Source organism: Balaenoptera physalus (assembly GCF_965194825.1).
Source record: "Balaenoptera physalus genome assembly, chromosome: 19".
In the NCBI taxonomy this organism is placed as follows: Eukaryota; Metazoa; Chordata; class Mammalia; order Artiodactyla; family Balaenopteridae; genus Balaenoptera; species Balaenoptera physalus.
In genome coordinates, this window is record NC_138900.1 from 47,424,879 (window position 1) to 47,445,389 (window position 20,511).

General features: G+C 41.7%; 1 protein-coding gene across 3 annotated transcripts in view; it reads left to right on the top strand.

The window, feature by feature from the left end:
* Positions 1–20,511, top strand: part of LOC309649475 (uncharacterized protein) — a 393,998-nt gene that overhangs the window by 334,404 nt on the left and 39,083 nt on the right. For 2 of the 3 annotated variants that reach the window (XR_014257126.1, XM_082439531.1), the window contains one exon: positions 893–8,316. The exons of the other annotated variant lie outside the window; for it this stretch is intronic. Coding sequence is in view for 1 of the 2 variants with exons in the window: in XM_082439531.1 (XP_082295657.1) it covers positions 893–1,167 (275 nt within the window). In the remaining variant the exon portion in view is untranslated. Of the gene's footprint in view, positions 1–892; positions 8,317–20,511 lie in introns of those variants that run through there. 3 annotated transcript variants of the gene reach the window in all.

Here is a 20,511-nt window from a genome sequence, read left to right on the forward strand (position 1 = left end):
ACAAGTCATGCACAAAAGTCCTGTATTGTATGGTTAAATTTATATGAAATGCACAGAATAGGCAAATCCATAGACACAGAAGGCAGATTAGTGGTTGACAGTAGCTGGGGGAGAGGGGGAAATGGGGAGTGACTGCTTGACGCATGCAAGGTTTCCTTTTGGAGTGATGAATTAGAGTTCTAAGTTCTAGAATTAGGTAGAGGTGATGGTTGCACAATGATGTGAGTGTACTTAATGCCACTGATGGTTAAAATGGCAAATTTTATATTGTATATCTTTTACTGCAATATAAAAAGGATGCCTAACAATTGCATGGAGAATTAGTTAGGAGGGAGACTGGAGAAGGATGCCTGGAGGTGACGTCAGTAGTCTACCTGAGACAGAATGAGGCTCACAGAGGAGGGAGCCAGCAGAGTCATGCAAAGAGGAACGGAATTCCGTTCAGTGGATGCCTTGCTGGTCCTTCTTTTTTTTTTTTTTTTTTAATTTTTTCACAATATTTATTTCCATACTTTTTCTCAATTTAGTGTGTTCCAATATTTGTTATTCCCTGCATTACATCTCTTTTAACAAATAATTTAGCTAACAAAAGTGTACTTTTTGTGTGGTTCTAGTATATGATAAAGTTTTTGTCTAAAAAGATGAGAAAATTCATTACAGGCAAGTGATGCAACCTCTTTTTCCTTTTCCCATCAATTTACTGCTTGTACCCACTGATTCATCCCCTGGGTCTCTCCTCCCACTGAGTTCTCTATGGTATCAGAGGCATCCATGTTTTATTACATTTGTTAAATAAATAAAATAAATCAGTAGCATCAGATGGCTTAAGGTTGTGTGCGCAGACCTGCTGAGTGGCTCTCATTACACCTTCCTCCCCATTTTCCTACCTCAGCCAGCTTAGGGTCCTCGGCCACGTGGAAGGAAGAAAGCCCTGAAATCAATACAGTAGTTAACGGGAAGGCACTGAAGTGTGGCCAGCCCAGAAGCAATCTGCTGACTCGGAAGCATGGGGAAGGCTTCTCCGGCCAGGCTGCTGCCTGCCCGAGCCACGGTAGAAGCCCCAGAAAGACAAAGTGCAGTCATCAACCCCAGAGAAGCGAGACTCGGGTCTACTTCCTGTATCAGCAGGAGGGAGAAAGAGTTGCAATCCTGAAGCTCCGTTTCTGAGGTGGTAACAAGGATCCTTCCAACACTGGATGACAGTCGACCTGAATGCAAGTCGGAAATCACCATTTCCTGTTAGCGGCCTGACTTTAATGTGCTGCAGGGTCAGCATGGGCCAGGCCTTTTGGTGTGACTTTGCAGAGAAGGTGCTCTGATCCCGTTAATATGGGCTGTGCCTCCTCTGACCCTAACACGAATAAGCATGCTGCCGTCCACTCGCATGAAGATCGGGTACAAGGAGGAGGGCTCAGAACCACGAAGAATAAACACAGCAGACTTGGGCAAGCATCATTCATTGTACTCTCATCTCAAATAATACTATCCTGCAAGTCAGTTACAATGGAGCCTGGTGCTGGGCATCGTTACCTGTCATTACTGAAAAGAAAATCATTTTATAGGCATCCCTCAGTAGGAAGCAAAGTAGCAAGGAGCAGTCTATGTTCTCTGAAGTCACACAAACCCAAGTTTAGCTCTTGTCTCCACGACTTCCTAATTGCGTGACCTTGGGAAGGTGATGTAGAAACTGAGACCCTCAGCCTTCCTATCTGGAAAATGGACATAACGATATTGATGTCATAAACCTACTGGGGAGTATATGGTGTGTGTGTGTTAAGACTTAAGATGAGGCCTGGGTGCTGGGAAAGGTCTTTTCCAATAACACAGTGCCTGCAGACAGCAAATGCTCAATACTTTTCAACTCTTTTTATTCTTGGGATCATTGTCTTATGCAAAAGCAGAGAATTCCATTGCTATATTGACCTCCCCCAGGATGAGGGGAGCAAATGCCAACAACTGTCAAGAACTAACTTACTTTTTCTTAACCTTTTTCTCATCAGGACCCACTTTCAGTACTGATCAGGAGTCCTGGCTCGAATCAAAGCCATATTTATCCTAGTTTACGGGGGAAGAGTACCCCGACCCCCGAGCCCTGGAGAAGAGGCACCACCCAGAGGAGAGAGAAGTGAGGCCCACCCATGGGTACCTGTGGGAGGAGAAAGGAAGGGGATTTGGAGAGAAGCTCAGTGTCCATCACTCTGGGTGCCTCCAGCGTGACTCCCTTGAGTTTTGATCCACTGCATAGGTTCCAACCCAAAGGGGAGGGTGCTTTTCCAGGAGACTCTTTCAAAGGACATGCCTAGTGAGGTGTCTTCCCTCCATCCGAGACTCATTGCTCAAGAGAGCTCTGATTACTGCAGTTAGAGTGATGACTTACGGGTTTGTGTTGGATGGTAGGGGCAGGGCCGGAGGGAGGTTGGGAACCACGTCACTAAGGCCAGGAGTTTAAAGGAAGCTTTTATGGCAAGTAAAACCTAAAGGCTGAGACAAGAAAGAATATTTATACCAATATGATTCATAATGGACCCGAACTAGAAATATCTAATGTCCATCAACAGTACAATCATGAGTGTGCTGCATGATTTCATTTACATAAAGTTCAAAAATCAGCCAAACAAGTTGATGGGGATAAATATGAGAATAGTAGTTACCTTGTGAGGGGAGTGACTGGGACAAGGTACAAAAAGGGTGCTGGAATATTCTATTTCTTTTTTTTTAATTGAAGTGTAGTTGATTTACAATGTTGTGTTAGTTTCACGTGTACAGCAAAGTGATTCAGTTATATATATGCATCTTCTTTTTCAGATTCTTTTCCCTTATAAGTTATTACAAGATACTGAATATAGTTCCCTGTGCTATGCAGTAGGTGCTTGTTGGTTACCTATTTTATATTTTATATTTTATGTGTTAATCCCAGGCTCATAATTTATCCCTCCCCCCTTTCCGCTTTGGTAACCATAATTTTGTTTTCTATGTCTGTGGGTCTATTTCTGTTTTGCAAATAAGTTCATTTGTATCATTTTTTTTTTAGATTCCACATATAAGCAATATCATATGATATTTGTCTTTCTCTGTCTGACTTCACTTAGTATGATAATCTCTAGGTCCATCCATGTTGGGTTGCTGGAATGTTCTATTTCTTGATCCAAGTGGTGGTTACACAGATGTTTTCATTTTGCAGAACTCCTTTGGGCTCTAAACTTATGATCCATAAGTTTTCTGTATATATGTTATTCTTCCAAAAAAAAGGGTTCACTTATGTCTAAAGCACTAACGTCCCAAGTCTCCATGAGACATTGAGTAGATTCAGACCATGTGGCTTCAGCAGACACTGGTCATCGTGGCCCGGTACCAGCACTCTCAGAACCACCCACCCAGGGGGGGTCTTCACTGGGCAGCAGCAGGGGGTGCAGCAGCCTCCCAGGTCACAGAAGCCAGGACACTGGGAGACTCTACATGAGCAGATGAATCACTTAGTGGAGCCCGCATGTGTAAACATCCCTAATTTAAAGATTCTCAGGAAATGTTTAGGGAGGGCTTGGAACACCTTGACCTTCCTACAAAGTGGAATTAGTGCACATAGAAAAATAAACCATATCTAGAAGGTTGCTGTGACCCTGCTCTCCCCCTCAAGTTGGTGGCAGCTAAGAAACATACTTTGAAATGTTTTATGAAGACTGTATCCTGAAATGGTTGTAAGATATGGTGGATAACAAGTAGTTAAAGAATATTCATTCCCCTTTCCTTCTTACGCCAAGCTGAAGCCATTGAGAAACAGTAAAATAATCTCCTCAAATTTAATGTAATTGAAGAATCTAAATTTCTGAGCTGTGGATACATCTCTACTTTTGCTTCTGGAAGAAAATTATTTAAATTAAAATGTCCTTCCCTGCTCAAACAATATTAATATAATATTAATGACTATCAAACTGAATGAAAAATTATTCACTCATGACACCTCTATGGCAGTGAGTAGAACTGTTGTCTTTCAGCATCCATCAATGGGCATATGTTAAATTTTGTAATCACTCCTACTCCACTGATGTGGAGATTTTTCTAAAACTTTGGTGCTATAAATATCACTACAGTGAGATGTTTGTACATGGTTGGCTTTTTCCCTCTTTTTGGAATATCTCCAGTAAGTAAGTGAAACTAATTCCTATAAATAGAATAACTAGGTATACAGATTTGGACATGTTTAAGGCCTATGAAAAATGCTTCCTAAATTTTTCCTTTTAAAAATTGTAAATTTCACTTCCAGGGATTATTTTTAGCTTGTTCTTTGATTTTGTTTTATTCATTCGTGTGTGTGTGTGTGTGTGGCAAGGTTATTTGGGGAACGGTCAGAAAAGCTTTGTCCATCATGCCCAGCTCTGGCCTATGTGAGCACTTTGGATTCATAGAGAGAGGCAGTTCTGTGGAATGCAAACTTTACGGTTTTGAGCTTACCCAAGCTCTTGAAATAGTGCCACATGCAGCACCCTCTCAATATTTCTAAAGCAACTGAAATCAGACTTCATATTCAAATCGTCTCTGGCTGAATTACTTCCAATCTAAAATGGCTTTGAAATTTTTCATATTAATGGATTTGAATATAAAAAGTAATAAGAGAAATCTATAGACCTATATAATTTTAAAGTTTTATGCATGTGAACCTGGAAATATTAGAAATATAGCTCACGCTGATGAATAATATTCGCAATCTAAGAAGATCTATGATGTGGCCTGGGTGTGGGGAAAGACTTGTCCAATAGCACAATGAGTTTTTGCAAGGGCACAAGAAGGAGTTTAAGGTAGGGACATACTGCAACAGACAAAAGAAAGGAAGAAGGGATGTTACCATTTAATTTGCCTTATTTGCCTCTAGTAGGGGCTTCAAAAACCTGTATTCTTCTTCCTACAAATGTCATAGTGTACTCTCCAGATCCTCAATTTTTAACGTTTTCTTCCTCAGAAAGTTTTCAAAATCTTATTAAAATTACACTGACAGTGTAGGAATTTTAAAAGGAAAATAACTGAGTAAAAAGGAAAAAAAACAGATATAGCAATTATAACGTGTTTCTGTGGTTAAGTATACACTGGGGGCTCTGAGCTCCCTGGCATCCAAGATAAAGAAGGAAATGTGGTGCTTTTCATATGACATGAGAAATCCTCCTGATTCTGTTAACTGAGTCAAAGAGAAACTTGATTTCTGAGAGAAACTTCTCTTCTGGGCCATTATGCAAGGGCCACAGGATAATATGAAGGTCAACATTATCTACCAAAATTTTACTGCAAATGCCGAAGTCGAATTCATTCTTTGAGCTTTTCGTACAACCTTCAATTAAAGTTAGAGGAGTTGGCTGCCATCCAATTCAGCAATGGCAGTTGTGTGAGGACTAGGATGATATATTTCAGGTTTGTGATAAGAGGACCACAAGGACCTCTCTCATGTTCAGGTTTCCAGGGAATGACCATTTAGCTCAGGGTCTATCAGGACAAAGGTTGGGTGTGAAAAGGCAAGGTCAGCATGACATTAAGAAATCAGTGTTTCACAAAACTGATTCAACATCAGAATCGTGTGTGTGTGTGTGTGTGTTTAATACACTAAAACAGAAACGCTGGGGATAGTGCTCAGGAGTGTGTATTTTTTTTTAAGTTCACTGTCCGAATGAATCAAGTGCAGACAGTTTAAGCCAGCATTTGGAAACAAATGGTTGAGGTGGAGCTTCCTGAAGGCTTTCTTTCTCTTCCGGCCTTTGGCAGGAGCCAGGAAGCAAAGGAGAGGAGACTGGGATCCCTGAAGAACATCTGCCAGGTAGATGTGGAAGATGAAGGGTGAAACCTTCATCTTAAGAGCTGCTTATGGGACCATTATGGTTTGGGAGGAAAGAGCGAGAGTCGAGGCCATTAGCTCATGCTGACTTGCCCACTTCTTGTATTCATGGGCCCCAGATACTCCCTGCAAAGCACAGGCACCCATTAGCGGCATCCTTCTCACATGGCGATGCGTCTCTGCTCTGGCAAATTTTGATAAATGCAATGCCAAGTTGAGCAGTGTGCAACCACGGCAAGCAATATTAATCAAAGAAGGGGCTGGTAGATCTCTCGGGTACTTTTGTAGCTGGGGAAAAATAATCGCATGTCTGATTTTTTCAGAAGACCACATTCTTTGGTTCATTTTTTTTTAACCTAACAATCAGGCTGTCTGCAGTCCAATAGTTAGACTGGTATCACCAGCTAATGTGTAAAAAGCTGTCCCCTGGAGGCCTATTCCTGATTTGTACTCTCTCCAGGTCCCCGAAACACTAAATAAATAAAAGTGGATGGCTTTTAATGAAAACCTTAGCCTCCTCGGCTTAGCTTTTAATTGTGTGACAAACACACACGCACATCACATCCTGAGTTGTTTATTGGAATTACAAACCCTCAGCCTAAATGTCAGGCTATGCCACAGAGAAACGTGGGCAGCTCAGTTTATTAATGGCAAGTTCGAAGGTTGGTCCCATCATTCATTGCTATGGGGACTCCAGCTTGCTGAAGCTCTCAGCTTCCAATACAGATCAACATGATCCCGACATTGACTCAGAGCAGATTAGAAACCCATGGCACAAGAAAAGACATGAAATCCCTTTGTAGGCTTCAAATAATTCACGTGCAGAAACTTGAAACAAAAGACAAGACGCACCTTGACTTGTGTTGGCTTGGATTAAAAGGCTTCCCAGGTTTGCCCGATTTGGGTCTGTTCACAGTAGATTTGGTGACAATTTCTGAGGCTCCTTTTTCTCATCAGAAGGTAGCCATAATATCATCTGCCTCTGTAGGATTGCTGTGAAGTTTTGGTATCATATGTTTTAATATCTACTACACACATATAGTATGTTGTCAAAACAATAACAGCTAGTTTAATTGATAGGAAAATATTTTTTAAATGTATAGGGTAGAGTCTAATCTTGAACTGAATAGTTAATTCTTTCAATTTGAGAATTCACCAAAGAATTTATGATCAAGACCACATACAGATAAAGGCCTATGATGTGCATAAAATAATACAATTGAAAGCACAAGTCAGTAAGGACACCTTGTAATGCTGACTCCATACTCCAACTGGTACCACCAGATCAGAACAGATCTGCCTGGATCAAAAGCAGGAGTCACTTTTCCAGTTCCTGTTGTCATTAAAGTGACAAAATGCCAAAGGAACAGGGAGCTGAGGAGGAAGAACAGTGCCAGTACTCAGCAATGGGCCTCGAAGCATCCTACCCTCATGTTACTATGCTGGACATTATTAGCTTGTGATACATTCTTCTCCATGTAAAAACAGCAAAAAAAATTGACTGAAAGAAATAACCTTAGGTCAATAAACAACTATAACCCTGTAGGCATCTTAGCGCTTATAAATCCCTTAATGTTTTCACCAAGGGGAATGGAATCATTGATACTGGAAAAACAAGCAGCCAAGTAAAAATGGGTATCATCATGTTTTCTTAAGAAATTCTTCAAGGAGCATTCATTCCCGTTGATCTGCTATTTACAGACCCAGAAGCTTTGCTTTATGTGGTTCTAGCCCACATGCCTTATAGATGTTATCTCCCCTTGAGTCCCAAAGGGTGGGAACCCATTTACCATAAGGAAGACAAGATACTTGGCTGATACTAGTAAATTAAGAGCAACTACTAAAAATGACTCAGTTAAATGCTTGTCCAATAACGTTTATCAGTTTTTGAATGGAAGCAGTGAAGGGTTTTCTGGGTGCGTTTGGGTCCCAAATATACCTTGGTGAGCTGGAGTTGACTTTCCTTTTATTATGGCAGGTGGGGAATAGGAAGGTCTTAATTGACAGCACCGTACTCTACTGTACCATCAAAGAATGGTTAACACAATCAGCTCTCAATAAGTGCTTGCTTCACACCAGAGGCTGAGCCAGAGCCACCCTTGGGGGCCCAAAGACATGTCTGTGAGCTCCCACGTACTAGGAGCATAGTATCTGCCAGCAGAGTGCACATACTGCATGCATGTTTCATGTATCACATCATTCCTCTCCCACCTTACAGATGAGAAGACAGATTCAGAGAGATTAAGGGATTTGCCCAAAGGCACATGGCCAGTGAGTGGCAAGACCAAGGCCTCAGCTGCATTCTGCCTTCCTCAGCACTGCTGTTGGAACATAAGTGCCAGTCAGGGAGTGAGAAGTCTTTTCTATTCACCGCTATAACCTCATCATCCAGCACAGGACCTGGTTCAAAGCGTGTGCTTTTGTAAATATCTGATGAGGGACAGATGTCCAGGACAACTGATCATAATTCTTTAATATTTATTTATCTATTTATTTATTCATCTATCATCTATCTATCTATCTATCTATCTATCTATCTATCTATCTGGCTGCGCTGGGTCTCAGTTGCAGCACACAGGGTCTTCGTTGCTGCATACAGGATCTTTAGTTGCAGCATGTGAGCTCTTAGTTGCAGCATGCAGAATCTAGTTCCCTGACCAGGGATCAAACCCCGGCCCCCTGCATTGGGAGCACAGAGTCTTAACCACTGGACCACCAGGGAAGTCCCAACTGATCATATTGAACAGACTCACACTCTTAAACCCCTCATCTCCCTGTTTATTTATACCTGATGCCAGATTGGGCATTCTTTGCATATGTTTTTCCTCTGGAACTTCTCTTCACTTTATCATACGATTTCGGCTTTGTTTGCTCTCTGCCCGCAGAGTCTCCCATTTCTCAGGGGAGCGTTCCTAGTTCTCATTCCCAGCATCACACATTTTACAACACTGCCTCCCACTTCTGTGCCATCAACTCTGGCCCTTGGCTGGTCCTTGATCAAGAGCTCCATCTCCCACCCATGAGAGGAAGAAGCAGGTCATTTAGAGTAGAAGAAGGAGTTGATGATCCCTAGGGTGAGGGAATATATATATCAGGCATTTAGGACAAGTCTCTGCATGACAAAAATCTCATGATTTGTGCATTTACACCAGACATTAGAGTTAATGAGGTATTTTCAAAAGATTACTTTATTTTCATAAACTTATAAAGCTCCAAAATCAAGTGGGATGGTTCACATTCTCCTTTCTTGGTCCCTTCTTCAGTGACCTCAGAGAAAAGAGAGAGATGAATGGTCCAAGGAACACAGGAACATTTTTGAGGCATGGAGAAATACTAATGCCTTATTTAACAGTGAGTTATGACTTAAGAGTTCTTCATATATAATCAAATGTTTTAACAAAAATATATATCACCGTAAAATACAGTAGAATTGAATTCTAAGCAAAGATGTATATAGAGTAGGTGAGTTTCCAATTATATCGTATCGATGCTTCTTAGGTGCTGAGGGTTTCTTCTGGAACAGGAAGGTTCTTTTCAGGATGTTTCTACTGCCTTATCCATGAAGAATCTATGTCTCCTGGTTTGGGAGTCTTGTAATACACAGTGGCCCTGTCCAGTGTGGAAAGTGCCTGAGACAAGAGCAGTCAGTCTCTGAGTCAAACCCAGGCAGGACTTGCGTACTCCTACCTACGGCCTTTCTGTGATTATTCTGTGGCTGTTGACTGCTTTTCCTGGGGACGTAGCTAATGATTACAGTAAAATGTGACTTGGGAGAGCTTCCTGTCCCATCAGCCTTGGGAATCAACCTTGACATCACCGTGATCCAGGCAGTACAGGTATGGAAGAGAAGGGGTGTGTGTGTGTGTGTGTGTGTGTGTGTGTGTGTGTGTGTGTGTGTTAGTGGTGGTGATAGTGATGTAAGGCAAGGCAGGAAAACAAAATAATTGGAGCCTGGTCTTGCCTGGCACATACTACCAAGAAAAGTCAGGGCCAGAAAAGCAAACCCAATAATGGTTTTTCTATTAAGTAGCTCCAGATGACACCCTCCCCCTGCACCCCATATTCAGACTAAACACTCACCTGCAATCTGCCCCCCAACATCTTAGCTTCATGCTTCACCTTCAGTTTCTACCTTTAGCCCCTTCAGATTTGGACACTTCTGCATCCTCCCCTCCTGGACATCTAGAATTTGGACAGACATTTCAACTGAAACATCCACTTCTTACCCTCAAAGTGTCCAAAGACTCTAATTGATCTCTATTTGCTTTTAAACCCACAATAGCTAAAATCAAACTGAAGCACGTGTGCACTCATGACTGTCCAGGCGGCCCTAGGTGCAAGGGTGCCAGCCGCATTCCGCCAGCACCTGTGCCCTTGTGGCTCCACTCTCTTCCCCATCTTGTATTTCAGCAGCAGCTCAGTGATGAGGCTTCTATTCACTCTGCTCCAACACTATTTTTACACCTCTGCCAAAGCTCTTCCTGATCCCCTTCCTTTGAAAAGGACCCTGATAAATCCTCTCATAATGGCAGGAATGCAAGAAACAGCAAGGGTGGAAAGGGATGGGGCAGTGTGTGGTCCTACAGCTGTTACCATTTTGGGATCAGAAAGCTGGTGACATTTGTTAAAAGGCAGCTATACTACCATATATGTTAATGTGTCTATCTTAACAAGGACTTTTATGGATTTTATTCTAAGTACATTTTTAAAATTAACTTAAGTCTTTTTAAGCCATAAGCCATTGGAACCATTGGAACATAAGCCAACTCGAATGCCCCATTTATTTCTTCCCTGAGTTCCTGTCCCTATGAGCTCACAGCCCACTTACATGCACGTATGATGAGGGGCAGGAGAGGCAGACCGTTGATAAATAACCAAGCAATGACATAAGTATGCCACACATCCTCACTGAAGAAGAACCAGGAGCTGGAGGAGGCAGTGCACGGGTCCTAACTCAGATTTGCTGAATCAAATAATACTTTTTGGAGGAAGTAGTATCTAAGTTGAAACCTGAAGAGCTTTATAATTTATAATTATTTGATGTATATTCATGTTGACTTGTTCATATGATCTTCATCCCCAAATAGACTATAAACCCCTTCAAAAAAGGAAACATATTTTTCTTATTTAGTCCTGTATTCCCACTGTTTAATTCCAGAGCATGGGACATATTAAGTATACTCATGAATATTTGTTGAAAAAAGAAATGAGAAGCAATGGACTCTGCCCAATCCCCACCCACACACCCCATACACGCTCAAAAAAAACCTTCAATTCTCTTTAATTTCCTGTTAAGAATTCCCAGGTTAGTGACTGAGGACAGCAGTCAAATGTCCAAAATATCTCTTTTGGGATGTCCAAGAAAAATTTAAACTTTTGGTGGTGGATTATTCAACCTGGCAGAATTCAACAAGACAGTCACTGGAGTTTTATTCTTGACTTTACCACTGACCTTTGAAAGGCACTTCAACATACCAATTAGAAACTGCACATTTGCACAACTCAGTAAATTAATAGATGACCCCAGAGAAAACCACTTTTTTTCCAATTCCAATTGGAATTTTTCCAATTCACTGTCAACTTTTCAATCTAGTGGTGCCCAAATTGCTACACACTTTCAACAGAAAAACAATGAAAATCCATTTTTCATCATCAGCTGCCTTCTGCTTTCTTCATTTTTTAACCCCATGCAAAGTTAACTGCTTCTGAAGAAAGAAAATGGTTTTTGTGTAGCCAGTGGGCTGCTGATTCAGCAGCCCCTTGAATCTGGAGCCACAAGCATTCCTGTGTTTGCTAAACTTGAGGCAGGGGAGGGATGGTGGATTCCACAGACTTTGCATCTGTTTCTAATCTAGCTACAGGTCTAGGGAGTTCTAACCTGAAGTTTGTTAGAGAGTAATTCCTCAAATTATCAGTGGAATAGACTCCTAAGGACAGAGGCTTTCTGAAGACAACAGATTAAAGTTTGGGAGACCCTATTCTTCTGCATAATGGAGAAGACCAGCAGGAGTTCATATAAAATTTCTCCTAGTTATGGGGAATAGAAAATGAACTCATGGATTTTATTTGGTTTAACATGTGGTCTAGGTGCTTTTTTAAATTACTTATACAAGGATATTAACATTACACCTGCTGGAAGCTTGCTTCCTCCATGGCCTATTTGTAAATACAGAATGTTGAAGATTTATGGTAATTGTAACTTTAAAATTATCTTAGTCTTTTGTACAAATCTTGTAACTGTCGCAGCTTACTCAATTCCAATTGCCTTGTGCAAATTGGCCTAATAACGAAAAACCATACATTTTCATTAGTACAGTTGTTCTGTCTGCTGATGGCTGACATTCTAACTTGATAAACAGCGGGATTCTCTAAACTGCTGATTTTGCAGCTCAGACCTCTCCACTAAGAAGAAATGAAATTTGACTTCTGAATATTGCTGGTAAAACTCATCCTCAAAGGTGTTAGAAAACTGTGGGCCTATTTTTAAGACCACTGGAAAAGGCTACTTTTTATAAACTTCCTTTCTCTCATTTGTAAATGCACACCATAATGCATTTTAGAGGGTCATTCATTCATGTCTTCATTCTTTTGGCAGATATTTGCTGATTGCCTACTTGGTACCTGGTCCTATACTATGTGTTATGAGGTTGAGATGTTATGAGCTTGACATGAATATCCAATATTTGGTGCACAGTATCAATTCAATAAGTGGCAGAGTCTTTTCTCCTTTTTACAAGAGTGTAGGTAATATGGATAATAATGAGATACTAATAACATAATGAGTTTATTATAGTCAACATTTTAGCCAAGGAATTGTCATCTCTCATGGGAAAGACTTAGATTTTAGAGAGTTAGAAACACTCCTCGATACCATCAAGCTCTCTCCCTGACCCACACAGGGATCTCCCCACTGCTCTGCTCATATTTACATGCCTTCAGCAAAAGTAAGCTCAGGACAACCTACAAGGCAGATCATTCTGTGAGTAGGCAATTTGAGCAGTTGGATCTTAAAATATGCCTCAAATAATAGTCCACCCATTCTCAGGCTCCTCTCAGACGTAGGAAAAGAAAGCCGCCTCAATTTTCTCTGTTTGAAGACAGTTCTTTTTACTCCTAAGCCCTCTCTCAAGCTAATGACCCACTTTTCTTCAACTGTTTGTTTTAAGTTGTTGATGTAAGTTTTAGCTTCTTCTCTCTGTTGTTCACTTACGTCTGAATGTCAGTCAGTGAGCCTCTTATAAAATATTTATATAGATTTGACTCGAAGTGAATGAGAAATAATGTCAGCAGAATTTCCTCTGGGCATCATGCTTATGAACCACTATGTATTCAACTACTTGGGTCTTCCCAAACAGCCCTACAAGATTTCTGTTTTACAGTTGAGGAAACTGTGATTGGGATAGGGAGGGTGGGAGGGAGACGCAAGAGGGAGGAGATATGGGGATATAGGTATATGTATAGCTGATTCACTTTGTTATAAAGCAGAAACTAACACACCATTGTAAAACAATTATACTCCAATAAAGATGTTAAAAAAATAAATAAATAAAATTAAAAATAAATAAATTTTTAAAAGGTAACGATTAGCCTATGGTCACACAGATACTAAACGGCCAAGTCAGCATTCAAACCCTGGGGCTCACTCCCCAAAAGTCATTTGATCTTTTCCCTGCTCCACAGATCCCTTGTAACTGAAGTGTTTATGAGTCATTCCTCTCTGCATTATTTACAGGAAAATGTTTCTCTTGTTAACACTGGACCTAAAGAATGAATATAGAGGAAAGATTTGTTCAAAGTAGCAGTTCTGTATTACCCCCTGAATGAAACTGTGAAGTGTAAGACAAGGAACCAGACAAAAGAGAATTATGTAGAATCAAGAGGACTTTAGATGATATATGAAGGCATTAATAGAAAAGTGGCTATTCACAGGGTTATGATTGATTATGTATTTAAAATAAACACAGTTGGCTTTCTTTACTTTGGCTCTGAGAGGGGCTTAACTTTAGCACCATAATGGCCCACTGTTGTCTACATGGCAGGTGGCTGGTACATAAATCCCGGCAAGGGGCAGACTGAGGGGCCAATGTATGGATTCAATCTATGAACTTTGCATACCCTGCATTTTTGCAGAGAAACAAACCAGCAGTGTCTGTGTTCCCAAGTCTCTGCCTCAGCTTCATGGGAGAAGCAGTGAGACCCTACCTTTCCTTTAGCTTAAAAATGGAGTTGACTAAGTGCAATTAAAAGTTAATTGTGGGACTTCTCTGATGGCACAGTGGTTAAGAATCCGCCTGCCAATGCAGGGGACACAGGTTCGAGCCCTGGTCCGGGAAGATCCCACATGCTGCTGAACAACTAAGCCTGTGCGCCACAACTACTGAAGCCCGCGTGCCTAGAGCCCGTACTCTGCAACAAGAGAAGCCACCGCAATGAGAAGCCCACGCTCCGCGATGAAGAGTAGCCCCACCTCGCTGCAACTAGAGAAAGCCCACACACAGCAATGAAGACCCAGTGCAGCCAAAAATAAATAAATAAATACATTTATTAAAAAAAAGAAAAGTTAATTGTTGAAATTACTCATGTGAAACATCTTTCCAGAGTATGGAAGGACTGTTTTCATGAACTCTGAGGTTACAAAACTGTCCTCTGGGGTTATCAAGCCCACCCCTAATGGGATACTTTAGGAATGTTTACAAGAACTCCAAGGCACCATAATGCCTAGTGGAATATGTTGAGAGATGCAAACTCATTATTTCCACTCTTCTATATTTTACTACACATTTCTTCAGTATGGCAGCTCAGAAGAACATCAAATACTCTCATGATAGCAGTCCCCTCTAATAATTTATATTCACTGGGGTATAGAAAATAGGAGGAACAACCAAAAGAAAAACAGAATCTTCATTGAAAATCCATTCATGTGCCAAAGACAGATATGTGGGGAATAGAAGGAACTTTTAGAGCTGTAATTGGCTCTGCAGATCATCTGGTCTACCATATTGATGTAGAGATGAGAAAACCAAAGCCCAGATAGGGCCAAGACTTACCCACCACTGAAGAGAAAACTGGTTAGAGCCATCCCTATTCTACTAAACCAACAATCAACTCTAACTTGATGTCAGAATTATTCCATTGCCCTCAGCATCATATGTGTAGGCGGAGTCATGTAGTGGTTAAAAATTAGAGTAAATTTCACGGAGCTCCAGTGGCGCAATCGGTTAGCGCGCGGTACTTATATAAAAATTAGGGTAAATTTCTGATTACACACACAGACACATACACACACACACCTCTAATTGAATTACCAGACATTTGTTCAATTATTTTCAGAAACATAGCCATCTTAACTATGCCATCTTTTTTTAATCCTCCTGGAAACAAAAATGACAACTAAGAAACACATTATACAGAGGTTAACTTATTTTATAGATTTTATAGATGAGAGATACAAAGTTTTGTTTTAAATTGCCATTTTCTTCTGCTAATAACAACTGCAATGATAAGAGAGTTAACATTTACCAATCTATTACTATGTTCCAGGAATTATGCTTAGACTGTTTCTCAATTATATTTAAAATTTTTAATAACAATAATATTTATTAAATACTATTATTACACCCATTTTACAGAAAAAAGAAACTGAGGTTTCAAGAGGTAAAGTAGCTTCACTAATGTCACAGATCTGGAAAGTGATAGAGCTGAGATTTCTTTTTTTTTTTTTTAACATCTTTATTGGAGTATAATTGCTTTACAATGGTGTGTTAGTTTCTGCTTTATGACAAAGTGAATCAGTTATACATATACACATGTCCCCATATCTCTTCCCTCTTGCATCTCCCTCCCTCCCAACCTCCCTATCCCACCCCTCTAGGTGGTCACAAAGCACCGAGCTGATCTCCCTGTGCTATGCGGCTGCTTCCCACTAGCTAGCTATTTTACGTTTGGTAGTGTATATATGTACATGCCACTCTCTTACTTTGTCCCAGCTTACCCTTCCCCCTCCCGTGTCCTCAAGTCCATTTTCTAGTAGGTCTGCATCTTTATTCCCGTCCTGCCCCTAGGTTCTTCATGACCTTTTTTTTTTTTCTTTAGATTCCATATATATGTGTTAGCATACGGTATTTGTTTTTCTCTTTCTGACTTACTTCACTCTGTATGACAGTCTCTAGGTCCATCCACGTCTCTACAAATGACCCAATTTCGTTCCTTTTTATGGTTGAGTAATATTCCATTGTATATATGTGCCACATCTTCTTTATCCATTCATGTGTCGATGGACACTTAGGTTGCTTCCATGTCCTGGCTATTGTAAATAGAGTAGAGCTGAGATTTTAATACAGATAGTTGGACACCAAAAACCTACATTTGTACATATTGCTCCATTCTTTATGAAGACAAGTATGAAGAATATGTAGCAATGGGACATTTACTGATAACTGTGAAAAAGAAAATACAAACATCTGTCTTGAACACTTTGAAGAACTAGGAGAAGTGAAAAATCAATAAATGATTTTAAAAGTGAGAAAAGCAAAAATACCTGATTGTGACTTGTGACCACAGTTATGCAAAAACATATGTCCATATGGGAAAACATTAGAAAGATGAAATCATTGGTTTCTGGGTAGGGAGACTTGGAACTACTTACTCCAAAAATAAAAAAAAAGAAGTCCTTCAGCTGATTACTATTTTTATCAATATCATTTTAAAAGAATCAAATGGTAATGAAATGGACTCTGCATGTTGCCCTTTGGTCATATCCCTATGGAACTCTACAGGTTAGATGAGAAAAATGATGAAACTACCCACAAAATTCCATGTTCCTGTGGCAACATCTCCTCCCCACAGCAGGGTACACCAGTGTGGCTCATTGGTTTCTGTTTCATTCAGCAGATATTGTTGGGTGCCTGCTATGTGCCAGATGCCTGAGCTGAGACTTGCTCTGCTCTTAAGATATTCTAGTGAAGTGAAAAGACAGAGACCATAATAGCTGTAGAGAAGAACCAGCAAAGAACTGCAGGGACTTGAGGAGGGGATACACCATCTGAGTCAGGGGCTTCACAAAGGGTTTAACTGAGTGGAAACTGTTAGGATAGTTATGAATGTGCTAGAAGAGGAAGCATATAAGTGAGTATAGGGGGAACTGTATGCACAGGCATGGAGATGCAAAAACCAGCACAGGCAGTTGAGTGTGCTTGGCTGTTAATTGCATGTGGTGGTCGGGACTAGCGATTGAAGATAGATGGATACTGGGGGCCATTTCTTAGAGGGCTTTATAAGCCACGCAGAGGAGCTGCAGGATCCCTGGATGCATTTGGGTGGATGAGAGCCAGGAGAGAGCATAGACCTTCCTGTTTACAGAGTTGGAAGTGTTCTCATCCCTCATGCTACCTGCCACCCGTGGATGTGAAGGAAAACCCTGAAGATACGGAGTCACTGTGGAGATAGGCTGGCTGGAGGCTCACCTCTAGAGTGGAGCACTTTGGGGGCACCTCCACCTGACATGAAGTGCTGCATACACATCAGTAAACCACCTCCCAGACAGATCAACCAACACACAATGGCCAAAGCCCTCGTTCTTGCAGATCTCAAAAGCCCCTCAGTACGCAGTCTTGTATGACCAGCCCTTGGGACAGACTAAAACACCACAAGCACCTACTTACAGGAAGCCTTTTCTGCAGTTTATGGTTTCTGTTTAGTTTTTAAGAAAAGAATAAGGAAAAAGGGCTGTTCCCAGATGATCAGTGGAATGGCATCCCGGCATCCTGCTGTGTTCTGCTTTCAGGTTTTAATAAGCTTAACAGTGAACACAACTCAATGTTATTAAAAAAGAAACAGCATATGGCTGTTTCTTCCCAGTCATCCTATAAATGTGCTTCCCTCTGTTGTTTCAAAAGTATTAAAAGCTAATTGTTCTATTTTTCAATTGAGGCCTGCACGTGTGAGAGTTCGTGTCCATATGAATCCCCAGCACCATAGCGTTTTCCTGGTGCCATGGCTCTCCCTTGGGTGGCTGTTTTCCATTTGGTGGTGAATGGTGGGAATTCAAGTCCAGCTGTGGTGAGGGGTTGGCAGTCTGAGCTAAAGCTCACCCAAAGATGGTACCGCCTGGGTTTTTGTCAGCAAAGGGATATGAATAATTGAAAGCAAGGGGAAGCAAAGATGCCGTTTCTGGAACCTGGTTCGACCGAAGGAGGTAAAATGGCTTTGATTTAAGGGGAGAGAAAGCGACACCATAATGAACTCCAGGATTTCACAGGCGAATTTTGCTATTTTATCAAGGGAACAGGCAAAACCCATGGAACTCAAAGTGCTGCTCACCTCACTCCCTGGACTATGCAAGGTAGTAACTTCTGGGAGCAGGGAGACTAATTGGAACAAATTTTAGGAGAAAATGATCGGGCTGTTCTCATTTAGAACCATCTCCCTTTCCTCAGTCCTACCCCAGCAAAAATGCAAATGGAAATTGCCTGGAAGTTCTTTCTAACCAGTCGGCCTCTGGAGGTAGTAAACTCTCCCTGGCCTTCTCTTCACCGAGCTCTGCTCCAACTGGAGCACCATAGGTCCTCTGCCTCCTGCTGCCTCCGTTTGTGACCCTCCTGGGAATCAGAATCTGCAAATTCACCGCTAGGAGAGTCGGGGGCGCCCAGGTACAAGCCCACCGATCTGAAATTGAATTGTATCTCAGTGAAAAAGCAGCTTATTAAGAGTCATAATATTTCATTCCATTGCAGCTCACCAGAAGTTATTCAATAAGGATATCCTCTTTACCAATCATCTGCAGAGAGTCCCTAGCCTATGAGGACAGGGAAAGATGTCTTAGTTTGTGACGTCTGGGCTACTTCTTCTAAGCCAACATTTCTATACTTTATCCTATTTACCTGGCTGATGTCAGTCTTACCTGTCGGATTATGTGTCCCACACTGACAGAGCCCAGGACTGGTTTGTTCATCTCTTTCTTCCCCATGCCAGGTTAAGGACGGGCTTGTGAGAGCTACTCAATCAGTATCTCATTCATTCGTTCATTTGACGAATCAACTGAGGGTCTACTAGGAGCCGGGCACTGTGCCCTTGGACTACAGCAATAAACGACAGAGGTATGGCTTTTGGACTCACAGAGCTTACAGTGTGAGGGGGAGGCTTGAACTTGCTGGTAATTCTGGAGAGCAAGAGAAAGGAAGTAAGCAGGCACATGAGACTAAGGAGAGAGCTGCTTTTGGTCTGGGAGGGAAAGCATTTCTGAAAAGGTGCCATCCCAGTTGGTGCTGGGAGTGAGAAGGACCCAGGTGTACGAAGAGTGAGAGACGAGCACTGCTGGAACCAAAGAGGCCCTGCTGTGTCGGAACTTGGCACGTTTGGGAAACTCGATGTGTTAGTTCGCCAGGGCCGTCATAGCAAAGCGCCGCAGGCTGGAGACTTCAACAGCAGAAATGTATTTTCTGACAGTCCTGGAGGCTGGAAGTCTGAGATCAAGGTGTCAGCAGGGTTGGTTCCTTCTGACACCTCTCTCCTTGGCTTGCACATGGCTGTCTTCTCCCTGTGTCTTCACAAGGTCTCTCCTCTGGATCCATCTGTGTCCAAATGTCCCTGTCTTATAAAGATACCAGGCATATTGGATCAGGGCCTGCTCAAAAAAATGACCTCACTTTATCTTAATCACCTCTGTAAAGGCCCTGTTTCCAAATACAGTCCCATTCTGAGATACTGGGCGTTAGGATTTCAGCATATGAACTTTGGGGGACACAGTTCAGCCCACAACACTTGGTGAAGGCCATTTGGGTTGGATCTTTCAAAGTGTAAAAGGGCCATTGAAGGTAATAAACCCATGAGTCACAGGGCTGCTTTGCTTTCAAAGCCACTGCTTTGAGAGAAGTGTGGAGTGGAGATCATGGTGTGGCAAAAATAAATGTGGGGAGACGCATTAGGAGCTATTGCAGTTGCCCAGGCAAGAGAGGACGGTAGGAGTGAGGTCAGAGGAGAGGAGAGAGCATCAAGATGGAGCTGGGAAACAGAGCCAGTTTTTGAATGAGTAAAGGAGTGAATGAATGAATGCATGTTAGTGAAATCCAATGAATGAGTGAATCCAGCCCCTTAATCATTGTGAAAACCCTGGCTGTGCCCTAATGTCAACGGAATGAGACCTCTCGTCTTTCTGCGTCTGTCCCCTGTAGGAGAGGAACTTCTCTACCTAAACTGTCGGTGCATTTGGGTGGCGGCGTGTGAAAGGGGATAAGCCCTCTGTTCTCCTCTCACCCTGTCACACACCAGGCATTCCACGTGCACTGTGTGAGCGAGAGGAATGCAAAGGCCTACCTTCATCTTGCTGAACTTTACTGGGGACACTGGTATTGGTATTTCTAATTCATCAGCCTTTCTACTTCTCAGACAACCCCCTCCTTTGGGAATGTCTTGCAATGTAAATGGCAAAGCAGTTTTTTTTAAAAGAAAGTGGTTTTGCTCAGTTGGGTTTGTGACATTAGCCAAGCACATTTTCCACAGTATTTAATAACAGGGGTTTTATCCATTCACCTCACACTGTGCACACACAGAATGAGGGAGCCATTCCTTGCAAGAGAGGTCCAAATGCTTGATTAATTCGTGCAATCAGGGATTCATGCAACTGTTCAAGTGCAGCTCTGGATGGGACCTTAGTGGCACCACTCCCGACTCCATCCCGACAAGAATTTCCTTTAGAAAAG